A 27,289-nucleotide genomic window follows, 5' to 3' on the forward strand; every position below is an offset into this window, starting at 1 on the left:
CAGGATCTCTCAGGGCCTCCCTGTAGGTTTGGTGAAGACAAGCCATGTGCATGTGGAGAACACCACGGGAGGGAGCCCAGTGTGTTTGAGGGGAAATTAGGATGTGAGGGGGTGGGGGTGGGGGTTCGTTTGTCTTCACTTGGCGTGTTTGCAATGGGCTAGAGGGGGCCTAGTGCCCAGAGCTCTTATCTCGGCGCCTTAACAGCAGAAACCATGAATTACACCGGCCATGAGCTAAAGGATTGAGAACTGAAGTGATTTTGTGTGTGTGCGTGTGTGTGAGAGAGAGAGTGTGAGAAATCTAAAACCACACTGAAGATGCAACTTCAGGCCAGATCGATGAGTGTGCAGTCTAAAACCACACTGAAGATGCAACTTCAGGCCAGATTGATGCATGTTCCAATCCCCAAATGAGCTCGTACTGGATTTTCTCTCCCCTTTGCATCACTTTCATAAAAACACCCAACTGATGCATTTTGTTTGGGCACAGCTGTTGCCCTGTTTGTTATAGCTGAAGCCTCTATGGTGTTTGTCTAGTCAACTTAAGCTGTATGCCTCCTGTTCAGATGCTGTATGTGTGGTATATTCAGGCACAGGTAATGATTAACGAGTTATGCCTTCCGAATGAGTGAAGGACCTATACATGCAGTCGTGGTTGGGATTGAACTTTTTTCTGAAGGGCAGCGTCTTCTGTATCCTGGTAAAGTGTCCCAGTAGGAGGTCATCTTTTTAAGTGGGGAGTTTGAATGAAGCATTTTAATTTAGTTTTTTGGCTGCTCGTCACTTGTCACGTCTGCCCTTGTCGTCTGTGAAGTCAGCAGAAACAAATGAACCTGTCTGTCTCCCCACCTGTCTGACTAGCTCTTACAGTATGGTGTTCCCCTTTCTCTCTGACCGTCCCATCTCCGCCCTTTGTTTTTCTTTCTCCTTTCTCCTTCCATCTCTCTCTCTCTCTGCACAATTTTTGTCTCACCCTTTCTTGTTTCTTTTGCATTTTATATTCATAGTATAAGTATAGTATAGTATAAGTATATATACTTTTTTGATCCCGTGAGGGAAATTTGGTCTCTGCATTTAACCCAATCGGTGAATTAGTGAAACACAAACAGCACACAGTGAACACACAGTGAGGTGAAGCACACACTAATCCCGGCGCAGTGAGCTGCCTGCTTCAACGGCGGCGCTCGGGGAGCAGTGAGGGGTTAGGTGCCTTGCTCAAGGGCACTTCAGCCACGGCCCACTGGTCGGGGCTCGAACCGGCAAGCCTCCGGTTACAAGTCCAGAGTGCTAACCAGTGGGCCACGGCTTCCCCACGGCTTCATTGATTGCATAGTGTTGTAACGTACGATTGTAAAAAAAATGTCTCCTTCCCTCTCTCTCTCTCTCTCTCTCTCTCTCTCTCTCTCTCTCTCTCTCTCTCTCTCTCTCTCCTTCTCTTTCTGTCTCTGTCCCTGGTCCTTAGCTGGAGCGGATGCTGGAGGGGAGTGCGGTACGGGCCCAGAAGCAGCTGGTGTTGCTGCACAGGGAGGATGCCCCCCCCCCCAAGGGCACCGTGGAGTGGCTCAACATGAGGAGCTGGATCTCCAGACACCTGCACCTCTCGTGCCCGCGCCGCGTCTTCTCCAAGAGAAGCCTGCCCAAACTGGTATGGGCAAAGACATATATATATATATATATACACACACACACACACACACACACACACACACACACTTACTTACTCACTCACTCACACTCTTTCTTTCTTTCTTTCTTTCTTTCTTTCTCTCTCTCACTCCTCTCTCACCCACACACTTTCACTCTCTCTGTTTCTGTCTCTTGCTTTTTCTGTCCTTTTTGTGTATACAGTATACACACAGACACACACCAGACTTTTTGTGCCTTATTTCTGGTACAGCTGTGATGCATTCTGCTCCAGAAACATGTGCTGGTTATGCATTATAGGGCTTCGTGTGACTGCAAGTGCAGTGTGTGAATAATGGGTGCATTCGAAAATTGCTGAATTAATATGCCTGTATATTAATGAATATGCTGAATATGCGCATTTAAGCAAAACAAGTAGAACATACTGTGGTTGTGGTTGGTTACAAGTTCTGTAGAATTTGCAGTCAAGCAAATCTTACTTTTCTGCCAGTCAGAAGAGCCAGTGGAAAGAAAATGCAGCATACGGCATAAATGGGTGCACCCGCCTTGAACACTGAGACTTTTTCAATCATCAATACCTAAAATAATGAAGGTTGGCAAGGGTTCGCAAAAAATGATTACAGCCTTGATTTAAATTCTGCAAATATGTAGTGCTAAGTATGTCTTCCATTACTTTCAAGTAATGCGTTGACCCTTCTTAGCATTGAGTGTTCAAGTTCAAATTCCACTCCTGGAGGATGCCCTTCTTGAGTGCCTTTGATGTTTTGATTAGAGATGCACCGATATGGAATTTTAGGGCCGATAACGATAACCGATATGTATTGGTTTGTTGTGGCCGATACCGATACGATAACCGATAATATTACTCTTGGAAAAAAAATTGTGAAAAGTTATTTGGGTTAAGCATTTAATAAGCACAATTGTATTGCAGTAATTTTACCTACCACCAAATGATGGACAGAACTCCTAATAGTCCTCAATAGTACAGCAGTCAACATAACAGTAGCCTAACCCTACAGTATGTGTGGCTCCTTTAAGTGAACCTGACGTCAGTGAATTGCGAGTGAGTGGCTAGAGAGTATGAATCGTTTTCATTTAGGACTAAACACTCATAAACGGCTCAGCTGGGAATAAGCTACAGTATAGCGACCAAATCAGAGTTTGTGAGGGAAATTTAGGTTTAGTTTCAACTGCGGGTAACTGCAACTCCTCAGACTGTATCTTATGTCCGTCTACTCTGTTGCGCACAACCTGCTGCAGCAGAAATGAAAGGGGTTAGCCCCGGTTAGGTTTTAAGGTTTTAATAACTTATTATGATGACCTGTCTGGATCTGAAGCAGGAATGGTTAGCATATTTCTACGTAATAATACAAAACCCAAGCTAAAGTAATGCAAATATAATACTAAAACACAACTTAGAACTAGGCCTACTTATGTACTCGTCCCACTAACGAGTTTGTTTATTTGTTTCCCCGACCAGCGCGGTAAAGTGCAAACACATTAGCACAAGACGACTCTAGATAGGGCTGAGCTCCGCTCTGGTAAGGTTAAATGGCGGATCATTCACGAGAGGATTTTGAGATGCACAGATTCCCAAATGAAAGCATATCCACAGATTTTGTTGTGAAATACATTCACACGCATATCCACAGAGTGGTGAAATACATTCACACCGCTGACATTATATTGAGGAAAAAGTATAGCCAACCAAGCTCAAGTAGCTCAGTGTAGCCAGACGGACCTTACGTAGGCCTAAGTTAGGACTTAGGCGCAATATCGGCGCAAATTATCGGCCAGAATTCTGTTATCGGACCGATAATAATATTTTCATTTTTTCACTTATCGGCCAATAATATATCGGCCGCCGATATATCGTGCATCCCTAGTTTTGATAGAGACTGCTATGAAGTTATAGTGTTATCAATGAAGTACAGTCCTCGCACACCTTCACTACTGCCATAGCCACTGATGTTTGCCTCATTGTTTGGCCTTTGATTGCTGGAGTCAGTCAGTTTTGGATGATGTATATCCAAAAAGATATCCACAAAGATCGTTTTTGGTCTCATCAGGCCAGAGTAGGGAATCTTCACCTCTGTCACTATCGGCCTTGTTAAAGTCTAAATCAGGCTTGTGCTGTGCTTCAGCAGTGGCTGCCTGCGTGGATCACCACCATGCACACTACTTCCACATAGTGCACACCTTACTGTTAGGAAAGCTCTTGCTCCAGATTGACTTCCCGCAGCCTTGGGCACTTCTGACACACTTTCCTTTGTGATTCTCTTCTACGTTTCCTAGCAAATATTGATCATCAGGTGAAAGCTTGTGACAATGACCTGAACATTTCAGGGAGCAAGGTCATAACTCATTGCATCACTTCCTCTTTTAACCTCTGTAGCACTTTTGCTGTGGCACTCTGACTGACAAGCAGGGATTTATATCTATTTTTTTTTCTAATACTTTTGCACCTCGTCCTCTTTTATGCTAAGAAACCACTTTCTTCCTCAACTCTCCAGACGACTCTTTCCTGCTGACTGTGTGACCTCTTCCCCGTGGGACTTTGTGTCCGTCTGTCACTCTATTTTGGATCTGGTTCCCACTTTCCCACTTCTTCTTTTTAACGTCCCTCTGTCTCTGTGTTCATCTGTCGCCATCACGGACCTATATAGGTCACTGGCTACCGTTCCTCTCCCTCTGTCTTTGTCTCCATTCACACCATTTGCTGTCAGCTGTAAATCTGAGAGTCATTCAGTTAAATTGATGGTGTTAATCTGATGGTTAATCTATGGATCAACTGCCCTCAATTAGCCTCAGAAATTGTATTACCATTGATTTGTGACTCTGAAGGATGGACTTGTATTTGCAACATGCTCTTTTGGTAGGAGAATCATCAGGTAGTTGAACCTCCAAAGATATTTGTATAAAAGGTGTCAGATGGATTGTATTTATTTATTATATTGTAGGTTTCACATTGGAAACCTGGGACAATGTTTAAAGCAGCCCAATTAAGCTTTATAATACAGGAATAGGGTGTTTTTGCAACTACAATCAGACAGCTTCTTCTCACAAGATCTGGAGGTATACTGACTTGATCGTTATTTCCTCACGGATCAAATTCCGATTTTAGATGTTACTCAAACCAATGCATCAATCAGTGAACCATATCAGATAAACACGTTAATGTTCCATTGTTGTGAGCTAACCGTCATACCAGCCACAAAGCTAAATAGTGCAGTATGATATTTGGGCTCTGTCTATGACGGATTGATTCTTAAAGCAACACCAAAGAACTTTCCCTCTGTTGCACGCACGCTATTTGTTTATCCAGCACCGGCTTTGCAAATAACAATGTCCACAGATAAGGTAGAATATGTTGCATGATTTTTGAAAGTATGATGTATTGCGACATCAGATGCAAGTCACATTTGTAGTTTTTTATTTCTCATTCCATTGAACTACAGATCCGCTACCCGATCTGGCAAACTTACATAGTGTGGTTATAGCCGATAGAGGGCCGCGAAGCGAATGCAGAAGTGCCGTTCACCCTGTTACAAGTTGATGAAACGATTTTGGAAACATTTTTTTAAGGTACAAAAAACTCTTTGGTGTTGCTTTAATGGTACTTAAAATTACTACAATACTGATTGTATTATGTTTTCTGTTTCATAACTAGATGACTGTTCTGTGATGGAACCCTCAAAATCAGTACATGTAATTATTGTCACTGAAGATTACAGCCTTATAATCTTCAACCACTTGGTATGCATACTGTAGCTAAACCTTGCATCCACTTTGATGTGCATGGAAGGTTTAGCTTTAGCAAAGGCAGTCATCTATTGATTTGTTTATTTGTTTAGTAATTTATTATCAATGGACATTAATGACTTCAACAATTTCATATTTACTATGCCAGCCTGGCAAGTGCAAAAGACACTTGAGGGGGGAAGGGGAGAGGAGAAAGGAAGATACAAACTAAACAAAAACAGAATAAGCTAACTAAGCAGAGCAGACAGAGGTCTACACATCTACAGGTATCCTTACGAGTGGAAAGATATTAATCATGCTTACAAATGTGTCCGCTAAAGCTCTTAGTCAGCCTAATTAGCCTTTTAACGAGGAGCGCTGATAATAGCGCACCTCCTGTGTCACATGGACTCCACGCTGGTATCTCGTCACGCCTTAAACCACAAGTCCACAACCTTAAACCACAAGTCCACCACACTAATTACTACCCACCGCCGCACCTATAAAAAGGCCATGTGGCCAAACGACAGACTCCTCTGTCTGTCTGTATTAAATGATTTGCGTGCCTGAAATGTTCTCAGTCCATCCACCTCTGACCGTGAGAGTTTATTTCACAGATACGGGGGAAGCATGGGGGCAAGCCTCAGCACATCCTCGGCTCTCACCTGACCGCTTTACTGCCCAAATGCACTCTTTTATTGGATTGATGCTGAATTAGATGCTTGTGCTGATTTTCACAAGATGCATTGTGTGTGTGTGTGTGTGTGTGTGTGTGTGTGTGTGTGTGTGTGTGTGTGTGTGTGTGTGTGTGTGTGTGTGTGATACTCACTCACCAGAGGGAGATGTACCAGCGCGTGTTCCAGAAGCCGGCGGACCGTCACTCTGATTTCTCCCGTCTGGCTCGTGTGCTCACAGGCAATGCCATTGCACTGATACTGGGCGGAGGTGGAGCCAGGTACACACACACACACACACACACACACACACACACAGTCATACATATTCCCTGATGTTGACCATTATTCCGTCACACATACATACACACACACACACACACACACATTCACACTCATACACATTCCCTGATGTTAACCATTAGTCCGTCACACACACACACACACACACACACACTGCAATATGCCCACCTACACTTCTGCATTTAATAATGCTTTATTTGTGCAACCTTATATTTTGCCATATGTACACACTCACACCCATAATTATACACAGCCTGACTCACCAACAGCACACCCGGCTGAACCCGGTGGAAAAAAATAATAATCTAAGGCTAATATGATGTTGAGATGGTTGTTGAGATGACGAATGTCTTTTCTGAGTCACTACTGTTCTGCTGCAGGCCCCCCTCCCACACAGACTGTCATGGCTCCTTCTCACCTTCTCTTCAGTCATCCTCTCTGCCTCCTCTCCTCACCCCTCTTTCTCTCTCTCGGTCCTGCTCATCCCTTCTTCCTCCCGCACTCATCTTTCTCTGACAGCATTCTATCTGTCTGTCACACCCTTATCATGTTCAGGAGGTGCTGAAAGGTTGGTTTCAGATTTTCCTCTCCTCCTCTGTGCTGTTCACCTATGGTGCTATTTTGTTTCAGTCCACTCAACTCTCAACTTTTACATTTCATTTCTCTTTATTTTTTCCTCTCAAATCTGTCTGTAATTCTCTCCTCTTTCACTATCTTTCTATGCCTTTTTCATGTCTAGATGTGTTACTCTGCTTAGGAAACGTGCCCCAGTCTTACTTTGGTTACAGTAGCTCCCGTGTAAGTGGCTAGAGTCTTAAGAGAAGTGGAGTTCAACCAGTAGGTCTGTAGACCAAATGCATACAGAGGTCTTAGACGCTGTGAGACCTTTAGGCCCTGCGCCCACCAATCGCATTTTTTTTTTTGTGCCGACAGCGCCCTCACCCTCATTTTCAGAGCACTTTGGTCAAGTGTTTATTGGTCAAGTGTTGCTAGGTTACCAAAAAGCAAGAGAGAAGTGACATTTACGAGCGTGTAGCTGTTCTAAAAGTTGAACGGATTTCAACTTTCAGCGCTCTGAGCGATGCGGGAAAAAAAACAGTCAGTGTCAAAGGCTTTTTTTTCCACCGAGGGCGCTGACCGCTGTGAACACTGAACTTCTTCATAGGATTTGTATAGAAAATAGCTGTCGTCGGTGCAAAAAACGCAATTGGTGGACACACAGGCCCTTATCCAGTAGACGTCTTAGACCACTGACCCGGATTTACGTCAGGTCCGGCTGCGTGCCGCTGCAGCTTTGACATGGTTGCCAGAGATGACCGCTTGCCAAAAACACCAGTCAATTTGTGACTCTACCAAGTGTCCAGCGGCATCATGTTTCAGAAGCATCAAAGACGTAGCTCGTGCCTTGCCTATTTTAGCATGGAGAATGTTTCTGGGACGCTTCTGAAAGCAATGTCGCAGTCGGAATGGAATGCGGCTGGACCTGCTTTAAATCCGGAGTGAGGCATGTCCAACTACCTCAGAAGTCCGTGAAAGGCTTCAGAGTGTTCAAATGTTTATTGGTGAGTGAGCACCCACCCATGCATATTCCTCTGTCATTTCTCTGTCCCTAATCTTTTTTCTTGATCTCCCTGTTGTCTGCCTGTCTTAGGGGATGCTCTCAGGTGGGTATCCTCCGTGCCCTGATTGAGGCAGGCATCCCAGTGGACCTGGTGGGCGGCACCTCTATCGGCTCCATGATGGGGGCGCTGTACGCCGAGGACCGCAGCCACAGCCGCATGCGCATACGGGCACGGGAGTGGGCCGTGGTGAGACACCTCACACACACTATACACACACACACACACACACACTATACACATGAAAATACATACATCCACACAAACCCATACACACTTGGCACAAACAAACAAACAAACAAACAAACAAAAAATTGAAATATTACTAAGACTATATTTGATGTTTGTTCCATGATACAAACAGATGTACACGTGTGCCATACCAAAAACTACTCAGTACATCATTTCAAAGCAAAAAAAGCCATGCACATGTTGGCTGTTTAAAAATGAGAATGCCCACCCAAGGACTTTTTCTGACAGGACTGGAGTAATTTTATCATCTTCTCAGAATTAATCACCCACTAGGTTTCTCGGTAAAACCTGCGGCCTTTGAGGCGTTTAGAGGTCATTTTGAAATTGCCTCCCCTGCGGCTCGTCAGCCTCCATGCCGACGGTGACCTGTGTGTCTGACCCCTGTCTCTGTCCAGGAAATGACTTCCGTGTTCAAGAAAGTGCTGGACCTGACCTACCCCATCACCTCCATGTTCTCTGGAGCAGCCTTCAACTCCAGCATCAGCAACATCTTCAAAGGCAAGCAGATCGAGGTCAGTCCCCTCCACTCCACACACACACTCACACACATTATTCTCCCAATCTTCCTCCCTTATCTTTCCAGAGAGGAAAAAGAAGGTACAGAGTGATATGACCCCCCCCCCTCCAAAACGCATGCACACAGACACACACACACACACACACACACACACACACACACACACACATATATGCACCTTATTCTCCCAATGGAAAGACAGAGCGCTGTTTCCTCCTGTATGATTTCCTCTGTGAGGACTGGGGGTTGTGGTTGTATGAGGTGTTGATAACGATAGCGGTGGTGTGAGGTCAGGTGGTAAATGTGTCAGTGTGGTGAATGTGTCTTTGTTTGTTGAACAGGACCTATGGATCCCCTACTTCAACATCACCACTGACATCACTAACTCCACCATGAGGGTACACACAGACGGTGAGCTTCACACTCATAACGTTCCTGTGTGTCAGACATGTCATTTAACACTCACCTTTTCCTTGCGCTAGCTTTGATCTTTCAGCCCTGTATTTGATGACTGAGTATAACTACTATACGGTACGATACGATACGGTACGGTACAGTACTGTACTGTACTATATGATACCATGCTACTGTATACTATACTATACTATACTATATTCTAAAACTGACAGTCCTTGTTTGTGATTGGCTGAATTCGATGCCGTTGTAAAATCCAGCACAAACATACACCTTGACCGCATTCTGTTCTATATTACTGCGCTACCATGACTTTATACAAAAGTTAAAGTAGCTGCGTCTCGACGTTGCTTGGCAACCATCCAGATAGAGGAAATATATTTCTTGGCGGAAGAATGATTATCTATGAATAAATCGTTACATTTCTCGGTGCTTTGCTTTTACTTTATGAAACTTTGCCAGGTATTTATAGCAACAGTTTTAGAAAAGCAATAGCAACACCCCTTAGCTGTTGTAGAATCAGCGTAACCTACGGCCTCTCGGGGCTTATTGCTTAACTATACTATACTATACTATACTATACTATACTATACTACACTATACTATATTATGACTGAGTATAAGAGTAAGAGTACTCAGTGTAACTATTAATTGCCTCTCTCTAGCAACTCTCTTCTGTTTTGCCCTTTTACTCCTGTCTTCATTTTATCTTTGTCTCTCTCTCTCTCTCTCTCTCTCTCTCTCTCTCTCTCTCTCTCTCTCTCTCTCTCTCTCTCTCTCTCTCTCTTTCCCTCTCTTTCCCTCCCATCCTACCTGTCTCTCTCAGGCTCTCTGTGGAGATACGTGCGTGCCAGCATGTCCCTGTCTGGCTATCTGCCCCCGCTGTGCGACCCTAAAGACGGGCACCTGCTGATGGACGGTGGCTATATCAACAACCTGCCAGGTGCCTTATAGAGCCAATAACCCCTCCACCGCTAGCACCACATCGGTTATTGCTTTAGCCATAATACAATAGCAATGCATAGCTGTGTTAATAATATCCATAAAACACACACACACACACACACACACACACACACACACACATTCTGACACCTGCATTACACAGATAAAGCAGCTTTGGTTTTGGAAATGCAATATCGTAAAGTGATGTTTAGTAAGGGCTATGAAAAGTAAATGGGTTTCATGAACGTGTAGTGCTCCATATTTATTCATTCTGGTCTTGTGACTGAGACTAACTCAAAGTCAAATCAGTGATCTTCCATTATGTGTGGCCATTGTTCACAGGCTTTACTGTAACGGTGGAAAGACCTGAAAGTTCTTTTCAGCTAGATTTGTTGTACTCCTGTACATTGTTTTTGATTGATTATGAAAATGATGATGATGTATTACAAAATGTACAAAAAACTTGTCGGTATACCTAATGCAAAGTAAGTCTGATTTGAGAAGTATATTTTAGTAATTTCAGAGATGATCCAGTCATATTAAGATCTGTGTGTGTGTTGCCAAAATGATATTGAGATATTTTTGAACCATGTCTCTAAACTGTAAATCCGCATACATTGCCATTTTCCCATAATCCTTGCGTTTGATATCTTGGTCTTTGTTTCACTTGGATCCTCTATTTCCCCCACTAACAGCTGACGTGGCACGTTCCATGGGGGCTAAGGTAGTGATTGCCATAGACGTGGGCAGCCAGGATGAAACCAACCTCACCAACTACGGGGACGCGCTCTCAGGGTGGTGGCTGCTATGGAAACGCCTCAATCCCCTTGCAGAGAAAGTCAAGGTGATGGACGTGTGGGTTTGCATACATGTGTGTGGGTTTGCGCGCATACAGTACGTGTGTATGTGTGTGGGTATGTATTATGAGTGTGTGTGTGTGTATGTGTGCGTACGCATATGTGTGTGAGTGTCTGTGTGTGTAATGCACACCAACACTGCACCTACATAATACATCAGCCACTGTTACGTTTAGAATTGGAAAAGTAAGTGTAGTTCATTAGTGATCTACACGCATTCAATTAAAGATCGCTGCACACCAGGAAAAATAATGAGCTGCCTGTGACCTGTACAATCTCATAAAGAGAACTGTCATGTATGGTACTCTGTTTGCAATGCATATGCAGTTTTCAGGACACTATGTTAGAGTAACTATGTGGCTGAATACAACTGGATACCAAAGTTGCATTCATGTTCCAGGTAGGGATGTAACGGTATTAAAATTTAACCTCACGGTTATAGTGACCAAAATTATCACGGTTTTCGGTATTATCACGGTATTTTTAGAAGTGTGTTCAATATGTTCAGAAAGCACTGATAGGCCTACACAAGATGAAATAGTTTCAAAAAGTGTCCCGTTCAGTTTTTCATGTTTAATTGGCTATGTGCTTATATCTTAACTTACCCTAACATTACTTGGAGGTTGCTATTACTGTTATTTGGATCCAATGAGTGAGACCAGGCTTGGAATTTCACCATTCTGGGGGCAAGGCCACTTGGCCTTCAGTTGGGCATATTTGGTGGAGGGCACAAAGGCCACATGTTAGGGCACCAAGGCCAAAGTTAACTATACAGTAGTAGGCTATAAAAATGATCAAATTTGTATAGCCTATTCACTGCAGTAGACCTGCATCACTGTATGAAACATTACAAAAACATGAAACATGACATATTACATAGTAATATGTTACAACTGCAAATCATCTGATCATCTAATATTTACAGATATCTAGGCTATATTTAACATTTATTTTATATTTGGCCTGTTATGAAATCATGTATTCAATTTAAGCACAGTTCAGCTTTAAGAAACTCAAATAGCCTAGATCTAGCTTAGCATTTTGTGATCTACTTTCACAAACTCTTAGTCAGCTGTCCTCTGATTTACCGATATCTAGGCGATATTTGTATTTATTTTGTATTTGGCCCGTTATGAAATCATGTGGAACAATTTAAACACATTGTAAAACTTAAAGCCCAAATTTGGAGACAGCCATGCATGTCGAAATTTACTGCAAATTCAAAACTGGATTACTGGATAACTGTACAGGGGACTGCTTTACACCTTTGTGTTCGGTAAGGTCTGCTGTTTAATCTGATATATGGTTTGTCATGTGTTAAACGAAAGGTTCGTGAAGTATTGCACCGAGAGGAATGGGTAGGGAGATGGACGCAAAACCTTCAGTAGAATTTATTATTAAATTGAATTATATTATTTACTTTTCTCGCGAACCGTTCACCACAGCAATTTGCGGCTAACATCGTTTAAAAGCTGAGAAAAAGCTCTTTCATGTGATACTTGTGATGTCTGTGTGATGAGTAGGCTACTTCGCGAGTAGTTCAATCAACTGAGAAGAATGGGTGAATTTAGACGCACTTTCTTTCTTGCACTGTCACTTTCTCCACTGCGTAAAAGACTAAATTAATTTGTGCTATAAATATTTTGACAGGCCACAGGCTAAATAAAAATCGCTATTAGTAGGACGCAAAGCAGAACATTGAAAGAAGGGCACCAAGGCCACTGTGGCCTGTAAACCTCTGATTTTCAAAGGGACATCACGGCCAACGCAAGGGGCAACGACGTGGCCGCCGTGAAATTCCTACCCTGAGTGAGACCAAATTAAGTGTTCGAAATAAAACTTTAGGCTACTGTGTTCTTCTGATAACGTGAGTGGAATGGATTTAATGTGGACACGAACATAAAAAGATGCAGAGTGGCTAAATGATACAGTGCAAGTTTTGCTTGAAAATGTTCCGCCTTTTAAAATCAGTTGTAGCCTAGTCCAAATAGCTAGCCTAGAAATCTAGACGCGCCCCTAGCTACCAAATAGCAGTTAAAACCATCAATTAGACAACAGAATCAGTAGGGTACCAATTTTGCTTCATTGTACCAGGCCTACTGTATGTCAAAAGCAGGCTCGGATGAAGCTGGAAAGGATTAAACACACGGTTTCCACACCGTGGTAATCAACCGTGATAATTATGATATTTCAAAAGAAAACGGTAATTGTTATCGTCAACATTTTTATCACGGTTTATCATTATACCAGTAATCGTTACATCCCTAGTTCCAGGGTATTGTCATTAGGCAGTGTCAGCAAAAGGCCCTTGTCTATCTCCCAAATTAATTAAAATGTAACCAAACAGACCTTGCAAATTAGTGAAGCCTTAACATTTGAGTTAATGAAATGAAATAGCGAAATAATCTACTCCTACTGGTTGCACCCCATTTTATTAATGTTCCATGTCTGTTGGTGCTTTTTTCTGTAACATTTTGGACATTTTATCAGCTGCAGCAATTTGTGGAGACGCGAAGACAATTAGTGAGACAAATGTGCTGTAAGGCAGGTGTTGCCAAGATGTTCATGCGTGTGGTTGTGCACGTGTACTGCACATGTGTCGCGTATGCCCGCTAAAAAGGGCATGCTGTGTCTTTGAGCTTCCGTGTGTGTATGCGTCGCAGGTGCTGAACATGGGAGAGATCCAGACGCGGCTGGCGTACGTGTGCTGCGTGCGGCAGCTCGAATCTGTGAAGAACAGCGACTACTGCGAGTACATCCGCCCCCCCATCGACCGCTACCGCACGCTGGAGTTTGGGAAGTTCGATGAGATAGCGGTGAGTCTGTCCCCATTCTCCCTGTGTCCCGGACAGTGTCCTTATGATGAACCCCTTCATTCTGAAACAGTGGTCCACTGGTCCATTGATTACAGATCTTAAGTGTAAGGAATGTAAATTTGAAGTGAAATCGATTAGAAGCCATGAGAATTAATGCGTTACGGAGCCCATTCACATAAAACATTGTGTGAGTGTGTCAAGCTTAAAAGTTCTCAGGCACTGTGCTAGAACTCAGACGTGGGCCTGGCTATTCAAGATTTGCAAGTACATAATTGTGTGTACTTTACAGTGTTAGCTAAATGGGTTCATTTCTTCCTTAGAAGTGATGAAATCAGTGTATTTCTCATGTATACAGTTAGCTGTATGGATTTGGTATGTAATAAAGTAAAGCAAAACGTTTGATAAATGATTGGATTATACTGATGTTTCAAATGAACTCTTTCACTTTAATTAGTGTTACGGATGTAGGCCTATTATGTCTTGTGTTCAGGGCTCAGGCAGCCTATTCAAATGGAGAAAAGTAGTCACTCTGCAGTGTGGTATTATAATGAACATGGACCAGAGAAATGAAAGGAAAGAGTTGCCTGAGGGGATCAGAAAGAACATTATAGCAGGGTTCCTACGCAGTATGGAACCCTGCTATATAATGATAAAATATGAAATTTGATTTTAGTAATTTCCAGGTCTGGATAAGTATGGAAAAAAAACAAGGGTATGGAGAAATATCCAGACTATTGCATCTACAGTACTAATCACTTCACTCAGGTCATAATGAACCATTCCTACTGTTGTGTAGCTTAACTGTCAGTCCCCAATCCCCATCGTCAAGATACAACTACATGGGGGTCCTGAGGAAAAATTCTCTCCCACAAGGGGACCCTGATGCCAAAACCAAATTGAGATCCCCTGGTCTATGAAAGTGCCCTACACTATTGTGCACTGGTATGTTTGCATAGCTCTGCTATTTTCGGCTAAAACATTGGTAGACTTTTTTCTTTAGATTTTGTGAAAGTTACCAAGACATGGATACTGCATTATCTGATAAACTGTTATTGCACAAAATACTGTCTAAATTGATTTCTGATGCCTCTGCCAGCAGTCTATCATATGTAGGCTATGTTGTATCTATGAGCTCTACTCGGTGAAAACCAAACCTCATGGTTGTATTTATTAATTGATAGCTATTACGCTAGATAGAATGGCAAAAGTGTTCGTCTGAAGTTGACAACAGTTGGATTGAGTGAGTGCCCGTACAAACTGCCAGCTGGCTCGACCCAGCTAAATAGACGAATATTAAGTGTCATTTTTTAACTCACCTCAGTTTTCCATACCTTTGTTTTCACTGAGTTGTCCTAAACCGGAAGTTGCCGCAATGTCGAGAATATGGTCATAAAAATCTACAGAGAAGTTTGGAAATTTGATTATGGAAAAAGTATGGAATTTTGAAATTGAAAATGTGTAGGAACCCTGTTATAGACAAGCATGTTGGAAGTTAAGCATATCAGACCAACTCCAAGAAGATAGCTGTTCCAGTGCACATTGGTTTCACATATTATTAACCAGTTTTTTAAGGCCTATTTCACACCTCGTCGGAAACTGGAGTTTTTTGGATAGTCATATCAGCTCTATCTTCAGAGATGAAAAATGAACAACGTGTCTAAGAAAAGAACACAATACGTATCTTGAAAAATGGAGGCTGCACACCAACACACCTTTAGACCCATCCAAGAATGTTAAGGAACTAACAGTGGACTATTACAAAGTCCGGACCTAAATGTCACCTCTGCAAAGCTCTGAAAAGTGTGTGTGTTCTCAGGAGGTGGGCTACCAGCATGGGAAGACAGTGTTTGACGTGTGGTCTCGCAGCGGTGTGGTGGAGAAGATGCTGAGGGACCGGCACCAGGAGGAGTTCCACAACACCCAGAGCAACAACGTGAGACGCCACACACACCATGGACGTAACACACACACACACACATACACACACACACACACACACACACACACACACACACACACACACACACTTATTTTCATTTGGTAGCTGGACAGTTCATTTCAATAGACGGGACTAACAAATGATTTCATACCTGTAACCTCAGAGAGAGACGGAAAATAAAAGCAAGTATCTGGGTGAAACTGTTATGTCTAAGTCAGGCTGGTTGTTTTTGTCTTGTGTATGCACAGGTGGTCACCTGTCCTAATGCCTCGTTCACTGACCTGGCTGAGATCGTCTCGCGCATTGAGCCTGTCAAATCAACTGTAGTGGACGGTAAGAGCAAAGGTCAGCTAAAGGTCCTTCCCTTAGTTTAGATGTGATGCCCTAATGGTCTTTTGCTGCCACTACTCCCAGACTGTTGCTTATTGCCCTGAGAGATCTACTGGATACAGTTTTATTTTCCTCCTGGAATCTTACTGTTTTTTCAGGTTCATGCAACTAATGTTGATTGAAATAGTTTTCACATAAAAATAAATTGTTGTGATTTTAGCAAGTATTTCTGTTAAAGTTGCTCTGACAACCTTACATTTGTGTTCCACGGCAATGCACAGCTCCTCGCTTGATAAGGAGCATGTCCTTTTTTTTTATTTGCCTTAAATTACAAATTACTCACTACTGTGATTGTCTTATAGACCGCAACATAATAAGAGGAGGCAGACAACAAAAACTCAATCTGAATTTTAAGTCATTTATTAAACCTAGAGTGAAATGAAAGAAATGTCTGGGGTTCAAATGAATGAATGAATGTGTGCAGATGGCATGTTATTTGAGTGCAAATGTGTGTGCCTTCAAAAAGGGTGTCATTCAAAAATGAGAAAGGAGCATAGGCTGGAGCAAAAGGTGTTGAGGTGCTTTTAGAGACCCGCACCTGGTGCCAGGTGTGGGTGATCACCACTTGCACAATGCACACTGATTCACATGTTATTAAGTTGAATTGAAATCCAACCATTCACGTGTGCTCTGGTTTTTTCTCCCTTCAGAAGAGTCTGACTACCACACGGACTATGAAGAGGAGCTGGTGGAGAGCGCTCTCTCAGACCTGGAGCTCACTGGTCGCTACGGAGACCACACCGAAGAGGAAATTGCGGATACAGTAAGACAACCCCCCCCCCCAAATCCTCCTCCTCCTCCTCCTCCTCCTCCTCCTCCAACCATGCCATGGCCTAAATAACTGACTGTAACTTTTCCTTTGGACGTAGTTATAGTTGGGATAATGAAGTAGCACCCACAGTCTGGATGGAGTCTGTATTTGTCCTGTGGTGGGTGTGCGGCTGCATGTTAAGTAATTAGCCAGGGGCAGGTGTTTTTATCTCCTCTTTCTCTCATAATCTATGAAGAGCTCAACTCGGTTTCATTCCACTTGAGGCCAATTAGTAGTTCAGGAAGAAAGGAGGCGTTGAGTTGATTACACGCCAGGTGTATATATTTTGCCTCGTCAGGGCTGGAGAAAGATAAGTTAAGGCTAACAATTCATGGGTTTCATCAGGTCCTGTTACACAGGTGTATTAATCAAGCACCATGCAGGATGCATTCATAATCAAGGTGCATGATTATATACACCTGTGGAAAGGGACCTGATGAAACCCATAAATAGCATGATTACATGATCAGTAATATTGCTTTGTAGTGTAAGGACACATCTACCTGTTTTAAAGGCAGGGCTACACCGTCACATTCTTCGGAGATATCCAAACTCTCAATGTGTTACATACTGTAGATGTCTGGCTACTGAGCTGATTTTTAAAGGGCTGATTTGACACGGCCTTGCACTACCCAGTGAGGGCAGAATGAATCTCAAGCCAGCAGCATTGCACTGAGGTTGCGCCATCTGACATGCACTTCTTTGACACTGGACTGAGCTCGTTTTCCATTAACAGCCCACTACCTCTGTATCCTCTTCCTCAGGATGAAGAGTTGGAGCTGCTCCGCCAACACAACTCTTCACCCCCTGTGGAGAACGTGGGGCCTTCCTCTCCCCTCCTCAGCCCTGACACCGACACCTCCTCCAGCCTCAGGGCCAGGAAGGGCCACAGCTCCACACCAGCCAGTCCCTGACCTAAGCTGACCTGACACACACACACGCACTTACACACACTCACACACACGCACTCACACACACACTCACACACAGACGTACATACACACACAGAAAGTCGGATTGAATTATTCACCTTCCTCATCCTCTGGGCCAGGAAGGGCCATGGCTCCACACCAGCCAGTCCTTGACCACACACACACACTCACACACACACACACACACACACACACACACACACACACACACACAAAACAAGCAAACAACTTACTAAGAATACATTTATATGTTGTCAGGAATACTTTTAGCCTGAGCCTTAGACACAGACACACACACATATACACACACACACACACACACACATATACAGTGAATTGGATTGAACTCTTTTGAGTTACTACCCCAACTCCTGTATCCCAGATGCACTTGAGAATACTCAGCACAATCATGGACATTATAACACAATTGCATTAGCCTTCCCGTGCAGCTTCCCAAGTCCTGATGAGAAGGGAAGGCTCATTTGCCTATGCTAACCCCTTAGGCTAGCATCAGGCTAAAGTCCAATCATTTGGGGCTAGAGGTGTTTTTGATGTTATTGGTCTTCCATCGGAGGATAGTTCTAGCCTCGATTTTCCTCCATTAGTTAGGACGTGTTATTTTCCATACTGTCTTTTGGATAGGGTTAAGTGTAGATGTATTGTTTTTGATTTGTTTACTGGTTGGCTCTTTTGTAGGATTTTTTTTCAATCCAGTGTCTGAAGAAATCTCCCACATGATGGTAAAGTGTTGATTTTCCCAAACAGCTAATAATTATGGGAAATAATAATTATGATTTTTCTCAAATCACTTAATAATGCGACTAGATCGTCCAGATGCCTTCTCAGATTGTCTTTTTTTTATACAAAAAGCTTGAACATTTTTTCATGTATGCAACGAATATATGCAAAGATCATCCAGTAGAGCTGGACAGTACATTTCAATGGACAGTCCATAGACGTGACTAACGAAGAATGATTTCATACCTCTAACCTCTGACACACAGACACATACAGTACTAACACACACACATACACACTATTCTCACATAAGCCTATCAATGCAACAATTGTTTGACCAAGGATACCATGTGTTCTTCGGGCCTCAGAAACAATGCAATCTAGCTAGCGCAGAGAAGTGCCTTCGCATTTATTCATCAATCATGATAATGTGATTACTCCTAACATTGATGCATCGTAGGTGCTCTAGGGTTCAGATGTCTCACGTATCCACTATTTAGTAAAAATGAATATTATGATTGACTGGAAGGTTTATTGATGTGAACGATTCAAACATGAATCAAGCATGTAAGTGAACTGCCATCGAGCTTTGGCTAGCAAAACCAAAGAGTGGTTTAAAAGGTCTGTTTTGGAAATCGGCCATGTAGTGTTGCCGAGAAAGTTGCCACGGTCCTCCCTTCAGCACCCATGTCCATTCCAGCCAAGACTAAATGATTCTTTGTCTCTGCACACTCAGGGACTTCCGTCTCGAGTGTCCCTGGACTTGAATCACGCCTTCTACTGAGCTCACTATTCTCCCTCCATTGTTATTATGTGACCTTGTCTGGTGTAGAAACACCTTAAGCATTGGTGGTCTGGACACAAGGCTTGAAAGAGCTTGAAAGAAAATAATATTGTGTGTTAGGGTTACGGTCCCGAACAGTTTCCATTGTTTGGGAAAAAGGCTTGGTGATTGTGCAAGAAGTGTAACGTGAATACGGAATGCCATGGAGAGTTTGTTTGTGAAGCACTTGTTATATAAAGGAGAAGGGTATTTGAGTTGTAAAAAATAAGACATAATGTGATGTTTCGTATTATTGTTTACTACCTAACAGATGAGGTGCAATGACTTCACCTCTGTTCAACATTTATTAATAAAAACTGTTACATATGCACCTGGTTATTTGTACTTCTTGACTTCCTTAATACTGGCTGTATTTTGAGTTGGCTGAAAGGCTGAATGTGTCACATCTGTTTTTCTCGACAAGTGATGACCTTTGTCATTGTGACAGAGCTGCATACTCATGTGGTCACTCTGATCTTTGAGTCATCGGGAAGTGTATTGAATAGATGGCCTCATGAATAGCCACAGTGGCCGCAGACGTATCTTGTTGGAATGGTACCATTTGGACACTCAACACACTCAAGGTCCTGAATTTCATACTACTGAACACTGACTGGGAGCTACAGAACATTGTGTGATACTGAAAACCGATTGACTGTGAACACCGGAACAATGTTACGTTTGGTTTCAATGTTTGATGTTTTGTTTTTCTTCCTTCCGAGTGGCTGCATCTTACTGGGGCCCAATTTCTGACAGGATATCTGATTTGTTGGAGCGGTGCCACTTCAAGACGGGATAAATGACCTTCCTATCATCTCAGCTTTTTCAATCACCGCAGTGGATAGAAGGACATTTTATTTTATTTTTTTAGATCTCCGACTGAGTGGTAGCCTGACGAACCAGACCCACATCAAGATGTAGGGTCTGGGAACTCACCATTTGCAGTGTTCAATCCGAGGGGCGGGATAAACGGTTGTATTACAAATTCCCTCTGCACACAATAGGATAGCGCTACAACTCATGAGTCCCATGCGTTTTCCCACCAGCGGAACTAGTTGGCTTGTTGATCAAACTTTTGCCAACTTAAAAAAAGCTTAACTGACGCGCTATTTGCCAGCAGCAGCCATCTTCTTTTTTTTCAAGTAGCAGGGAATTCACACGGAACCGTCGCAACTCTGCCATTAAGACCGCCTACCGACTCCATAAACGTTGTGATTGGCCTGATTGAAGTTTAATTTTTCTAGCTCGCAAGCCAACGGAGAGTTGCTAGACTACCCTGGCTGCAAATTACATTTGCTGCCGCTAGGGTGCGTCTAGATTTCTAGGCTAGCTGAGTGGCTTTCCTGTGTTCACACAAATCTCACAGCCAGCTACGGCCACTCCTCCACTACACTGCAGTCTGACCTGAGGGCTAATATAAGCTAATGGCTAATTATGAAGATGAATGGAAGGCGAAGGGGACCGAGTAGCACTGAAGTCTAATGCAACCAACAGTCCTCAATCAGTGTCAGCTTCTTGCACCTACTGGGTCTATCATGTGCCAACTGCCTGTCTGAGCTCTGAGGCCATGCCTCATGTCTGTAGAAGTACGTTCGAGCGGCAGGTTTTATCTAGGCTAAATCCACTGGAGTAGATAAAGACTGACGAGAGATAACTGAAGCGGAGGCTGATCTAGTCTGCTGTCTTTAAGATGCCTATCTCTCCTCAATCCAGTCACTGTCTCTCTTCCTCCACCGCTATGGGATGCGTCCAGTGTGTGTGTACTGTATGAGAGAAAGCGAAAGAACATCTGTCTTGCCCACACAGCATGGCATTGTTTCTCCAGTCAACGCTGTTGTGGCTCAGTAGCCAGTATGTGCAAACAGATGCAGTGGAGGCATTTTCCTCATCTCCAGTCTTGACTGTATTACTGACCTGGCATGTTTCATATGTGTGATAATATCTCAGGCAGTGTGTGCTGTGTCACAGTGTTTTTTGTTCCGTGACACACACACACACACTGTGTGTAGAGGACTTTTAATCTCATCCATCATTCTCTAGGCATACAATACGTTGAGTGATTCTTCATCTTTCATTTCCCTGTCTTTAAATGATAAATGGTCACAGATGACACATCAGTCGCATCTAAACAAAATGCTGCAGTCTCTTGCATTGCCAGAGCTCACACACACCCACAAAGAAACTAGGCCAAATCCCAAACCTCAGGGCAGAGTTAAGAGGTCTACTTACACATGTGAGCACCCCTCCCTTCCTCTCCTCCGTCCCAAAAAATACTCCATGTCTTCCCATCCCCAGCATGTCTCTGGACCCCTTTGCCATATGCTCTAAAAGCACCGTTAAGTGCTGATTTAAGACCAATTTTGTAGGTTGTCTTACTAAGAGCACTTTACCTGAAACAAAATGGCAGAGGCAGTTTGCAATTTTAATAGGGCCCAGACTATTTTCTGTGCTCTTGAGTGCTCTTCTGCTTAGCTCTTAATATCTGATAATCCCAGAAGATGGCCCGTATATTATCTTAATTTGTTGATCCTGTTACTCAAGACGTAGGTGCTTCTGTGCACTATCAATGTTTCACAAGAAGTTATTACAGTATGTTCAGCATACTGTCACTTTTTCTGAACTGGAAACTGAACTTCTTTTCAGCTCATCATTGAGATTCACATGTTAAGATATTGTGCCATGACTATAAATGTTCATCACCTATTTTTGTAAGATTTCACAGTGAAGCCTGCCAGAGGATATATATATTCTCTGGTCTTCTAAATATATAGGGATTATCCCACACGCGGCATGCCTGTTTTAGCAGATCCAGGTTAAAGTGGCATGTCCCATCCTCCCACCCTCTCTGCGTGCTCCCTGCAGTGCCTTGCTTACTACCCCCACAACCCACCCCCTCAGCCACTCCCTCCCTCTGTGAGGTGGGCATAGGAGCCCGGGAGACCCCCACCACCACCACCCTCCCCTATTTGTGGAGGAGGAGAGGTATATATGTGGAGGGGGGATTTAAAGATGAGGCGGCAGGAGTAGTTTTGTTGTTGGCTTTATTGCTATTTGCTCAGGGATGCTGTGCTTGTGGTTGTGCTGAGCTGAGCCCACTGCCACTCTTGAGGTGTAGGGAAGGGGGGCGTTTGAGCAGCAGCAGGAGCATTTAAAGCGCTGGCAAACAAACAGGCTTATGGGATGTGGGTTGTTTGCTGTACGTGTTTGCGTGAGTGGCTATCCCAGTTTCTAAGTATTGCTGCACAACATTCCACTTTTAGCTTAAGGTTTTCTGGAATTAAGTGTTGGGTGTAAATTGAAGAGACATGGATTCTCCAAACACAATATTTAAGGGCCAACATTTGAGCCTTCTCAAATCAAATCAAATCATGACATCCATTAACATGATTGAGAAAAACAAGGACCAGTTTCCAAAAATATCAAAAAACGTTCTGTGCCTCTGTTCATATCCTCTAAATATTTCATTTTGCAGATTTCTTGAATGTGGTTCTCCTCCCCTTGGATGAGACAGCGGGAGTTTGGGCGAAGGGGAGGGGTTGGGTTGGTGGTGCTACCAGAGCATGAGGCCCAAACGTGACAACGCAACAATGATGCAGCAGAATACCCATGATGAGTTCCTGCAGTCACCACTAGGGGGACCAGAGGACACGGAGCAGGGGCACAAGAAAAAGAGAGAGGGAGAGAGAGGGAGATGAAGAGAAGTATGAGCTACTACTTGCTGAGGACAACAGGGAAGAAGAGAAATTAATGAAGACACAAAAGAGAAAGACAAATGGTCAGAGAGGACGTGCTGTGCGTCCGTCCCCTTGGCCTGGCATCTGTGATTGAGAGGCGCGGTCCCTGTACAAGGAGCTCTTGTAGAGACACCCCCACCTGCCCCTCGTCTCTGCTCCGTCCCTCACACGGGAGCTATCTCTGCTGTCACCACTAATTAGCCAATGTCAGCAAGCAGCATATTTGGGTCAGAATAATGGAGAGTGGGGAAATGAAGTGCATGTTGGGTAGGAAGATGCACATTTGGATAGGAGCAGATCAGTTGGACACACTGGATTATGTCGCCCATAGGTTTACTGAGTTTATCTGCATGGGAGAGAGACGCACAGTAGGGATAAGCATGTGGGGCTTCACAGGGAGGCGCAGCTAGTTAAGACTGGATTTGACCAGTGTGAGAAATGGAGATATGGTGAGAGGGGAAAGGATCCTCTGAGAAAAGCCAGAGAAAAAGGGATCAGGATCCCACCGATAACAGTACACCCACTAGACTGCAGTCGCAGTTGTTATTTCTATTCCAGGCTATTTCTGTTAAACCCTAATGCTCATATCTCTTCTTCCCCGGGACATCGACCTCTCTTTTATTGTACACTCACACATACACACACTCCCTTGCCACCTTGCTCCGACACCCCCGCCCCCTCGTTCTCTCCCAATCCCCAGCCTTACCTCTCACTGTCCTTCTTTCTCAGTCATTCATCTCCCAATTTAAAAACAGAACAAAACAGGTAAGTGGGTCATTTCGCTGCTGGTGTCGGATCTCCCTCCAGCTCTGACGCAGTTGCTGCCCTCCGTAAACACACACACACACACCCTGCTGCAGCAGCTCAATACGTCTGACCATCTTTATTAGATGTAATAAAACCCACAGGCCGTACAGGACCTGGATGTGTGCAAGGAATATAGAATAACCTCCACAGACTGTTTCAGAGGAATGGCACTGAAGCCTTTTAGGTCTGGTCCAAAAACTTGGAGAGAACTTGTCTGCGTCATTCCATTTCCATATGTTGACTTTCCCTCCATGACTACCATTGTTTGTTTTGTTCTAATGATTTTTTAAGAGCTTGAAAGGGGTGATATGTGTTTAAATTATTTGGATATGAGAGCTGTGACTGTGGACAGACACATACACTGTGTCAATAGTATATGACCATTGTGTTTGAATTTGTTTAAAATAATTGACAGGGTTATATTTCGTTGGCTTGTTTCTATGGTACCACAGGTTTGTTATGGAACATATTTGGGTATACTGTACACTACACTATGCTTAAAGGAGAATTCCGGTGTGATATTGACCTAAAGTGTATTGAAACATGATACCGAGTGTGAACGTATGTCTCATAGCCCATCTCGGCTTGTCCCCTGCACTCCAAAATCTGGCGCTAGTTAACCGATGCTACCAACAGCTTTTTCAATAGTGATGCTTCGGCATCGGGCTAGCCATGCAAATAAATCACTGTTTTACACCCATTTACGAGGCTCAATGTATCTCCACACTTCATTGGTAGACTTCCGAGGGCCCTGACATTTAAAACGAGACATTGAGAACTTTGAAAAAGCACTGGTAGTTTACTTACAAGACGATTTATACAGACAGTATCTTCACGAAGTTTAGCGTTTGCAGCCATCTTGAATTTAGTCACGATAAGTCGAGCAACGAGTAAGAATGAACAGGTATGATAAGGGATCAGATTCCAAAAATAATTCAGTTGAAATGCATGGATTCCAGTTGCTGCTACTGGAAGAAACTGGAATACATGCATTTCCACTGAATTATTTTTGGAATCTGATCCCTTATCATACCTGTTCATTCTTACTAGTTGCTCGACTTATCGTGACTAAATTCAAGATGGCTGCAAACGCTAAACTTCGTGAAGATACTGTCTGTATAAATCGTCTTGTAAGTAAACTACCAGTGCTTTTTCAAAGTTCTCAATGTCTCGTTTTAAATGTCAGGGCCCTCGGAAGTCTACCAATGAAGTGTGGAGATACATTGAGCCTCGTAAATGGGTGTAAAACAGTGATTTATTTGCATGGCTAGCCCGATGCCGAAGCACCACTATTGAAAAAGCGGTTGGTAGCATCGGCTAACTAGCGCCAGATTTTGGAGTGCAGGGGACAAGCCGAGATGGGCTATGAGACATACGTTCACACTCGGTATCATGTTTCAATACACTTTAGGTCAATATCACACCGGAATTCTCCTTTATGCAACAAAATGGCAGCTCCAGTAGCCGTAGCCTCCTCTTGGACGTGACTGTACAGAGATACCAAATTCTCACCCTTGTGAGGGCAGCACGACTTGTCAGGCTGCTGACACCTGGTGATAAAATTATAGTGTCTAGACTCTGCCCAGGGAATGAGTTTCTTGAGATCACTTAAGGTCACGGGGGGTGTTGTTTTCAGTGTGGTGGAAATTTCAGTCAGGGAACATTCTGAGGTGCCTGCTCCATTGCTCCATTTCTGTCTTTCCCTCAGTCTCTCTCTCCCTCTCTCTTTCTCTCTCTCTTTCTCTCTCTCTCTCTCTGTCACCCTCTTCTCTCTCTATCTCTCTCTTTCTCTCTGAACCCACTGAATGGATCCGGTTTCTTGGGGGGTTCCTGATCGGACTGGTTCTGCTCGCTGACTCCAGTAGGCAGCCTGAGCAGAAGGTTCCCCTCCCCTCCGCCACACAGCAGGAGCCTGGAGCTTTTTATTACAGCTGATGGAGACATTGGAGCGGATATCTGCTTTTGTATAATGCTAATTAACTGATGAAAGTAGGCTTGCCAATGAATGCCTGGTCATTCAAGTGATTTTTCTGAGCTGGGCTTTTTGTGAAAATAATATCTCGCTAATTTTCCACGCTTCATGTGGTAGAGTGAATCCAAATGTCCATCATTTCCTGTGGCTTTTGGGCATTGTAATTGGGGTGCAAATGATCACAAGTACAAGAATAACAATGCCAAGGAGACATATTAGGAAATGAGTCATAGTTTTCATTATATTCCATTCTCAGTGCAAATAAGGCATGTGTATTGTGAGTATTTACTGAGTGTTGCACCTTTTATCTCCTTTCTATTCCTGCTGTCCTCTTGATAGTATATTTTTACTACCATATTTCTCTTAAGACTCAATCAGGACGATGCAAGATCAGGATCCAGGCTTTATTATTTTCAATGAGGGGCCAGTGGCCCTCAAGGATACAAGGATACAAGGAAGTTTATTGTCACATGCATATAGTTACTGGAAGTAAGAAATGCAGTGAAATTATGTCTGGTGTCAGCCTATTTGTGCAAAGTGGGGAGTGGGGGAAAAAAGTGCAGTAGAAGAGGGGTTTAGTAGATTAAGTGGCAAGGGAGAAAGGTGCATAAGAAAGGTGGGGGAGGATTGGAATTGGGGGGGGGGGGGGGGGGGGCACCAACAAGAAGCACCCAAGAGCAACAGGGGCAAGGAAAAACTCCCTTACCAAGGAAGAAACCTTGGGCAGATCCACGGGAGATGGGATAGTGTGTTGTGTATGTGGGGAGAGAACAGTGTGCAATATGTGTGTTGGAGAAGCTTCCTCATGAGACAATGTGCTGTGTATGTAGGGGAGAGGGGGGGGGGGCAGTGTACTGCAAGTATGGTGAAGGGACTTACTATTGCAAGCAGAGTACTGTATGTATGATGTATGTGAGTGATGAAGATGTGTGTGTGGGCGGGAGGGGAGTGTAGCAGTGACTGTGTGTGTGTGTGTGTAGTGTGCGTGTGGGTAGGTGGGGGCAGTGTTCTGTAAGTATGTAGAGGATGTGTGTTGGAGAAGATGTAGGAGAAGATATAGATAGAGCAGGGAGTTGAGTTCTTATAGTACGTTCAGCTGAGCACACTACTCTCTGCAGAGTACTACAATCTCTAACTGTGGAGTTCCCATACCAGGTGATGATGCTACCAGTTAGAACACTCTCAACCGCTGAAGTGTAGACGGCTTTCATGATGGATGTAGAAACTTTGAATTTCCTTAGCTGACGAAGGAAGTAGAGTCGTTGTCTGGACTTCTTCAGAACATATTGAGTGTTAACAGTCCATGTTAGGTCTTCAGTAATGTGGACACCAAGGTATTTAAAACTTGTGACTCTCTCTTC

The 27,289-nt window shown here is 43.6% G+C and overlaps 2 protein-coding genes and 1 long non-coding RNA gene across 5 annotated transcripts in view; 1 reads left to right on the plus strand and 2 right to left on the minus strand.

Moving 5' to 3' along the window:
- Positions 1 to 19,746, plus strand: part of pnpla7a (patatin-like phospholipase domain containing 7a) — a 41,742-nt gene extending 21,996 nt beyond the window's left edge. The window contains exons 24-35 of one of the 3 annotated variants that reach the window (XM_042060179.1): positions 1,463 to 1,645; positions 6,222 to 6,340; positions 8,014 to 8,170; positions 8,629 to 8,745; positions 9,092 to 9,161; positions 9,991 to 10,107; positions 10,805 to 10,953; positions 13,630 to 13,782; positions 15,599 to 15,715; positions 15,970 to 16,066; positions 16,762 to 16,874; positions 17,687 to 19,746. In XM_042060179.1, the coding sequence (XP_041916113.1) occupies positions 1,463 to 1,645; positions 6,222 to 6,340; positions 8,014 to 8,170; positions 8,629 to 8,745; positions 9,092 to 9,161; positions 9,991 to 10,107; positions 10,805 to 10,953; positions 13,630 to 13,782; positions 15,599 to 15,715; positions 15,970 to 16,066; positions 16,762 to 16,874; positions 17,687 to 17,836 (1,542 nt within the window). In that variant the 3' untranslated portion in view covers positions 17,837 to 19,746. The remainder of the gene's footprint in view (positions 1 to 1,462; positions 1,646 to 6,221; positions 6,341 to 8,013; positions 8,171 to 8,628; positions 8,746 to 9,091; positions 9,162 to 9,990; positions 10,108 to 10,804; positions 10,954 to 13,629; positions 13,783 to 15,598; positions 15,716 to 15,969; positions 16,067 to 16,761; positions 16,875 to 17,686) is intronic. The other 2 variants (XM_042060180.1, XM_042060181.1) reach the window with 2 other exon arrangements.
- Positions 1 to 27,289, minus strand: part of LOC121680692 (high mobility group nucleosome-binding domain-containing protein 5-like) — a 692,414-nt gene that overhangs the window by 626,719 nt on the left and 38,406 nt on the right. The gene's annotated exons all lie outside the window — the stretch shown is intronic.
- LOC121680731 lies at positions 15,181 to 27,092 on the minus strand. The gene is made up of 4 exons (XR_006021793.1): positions 27,081 to 27,092; positions 22,721 to 22,727; positions 15,635 to 15,641; positions 15,181 to 15,249 (listed from the first exon to the last, which is right to left on the minus strand). It is a non-coding gene; the product is annotated as an uncharacterized LOC121680731 (long non-coding RNA).

The sequence above is a fragment of the Alosa sapidissima genome, chromosome 13 (assembly GCF_018492685.1).
Source record: "Alosa sapidissima isolate fAloSap1 chromosome 13, fAloSap1.pri, whole genome shotgun sequence".
Taxonomy (NCBI): Eukaryota; Metazoa; Chordata; class Actinopteri; order Clupeiformes; family Clupeidae; genus Alosa; species Alosa sapidissima.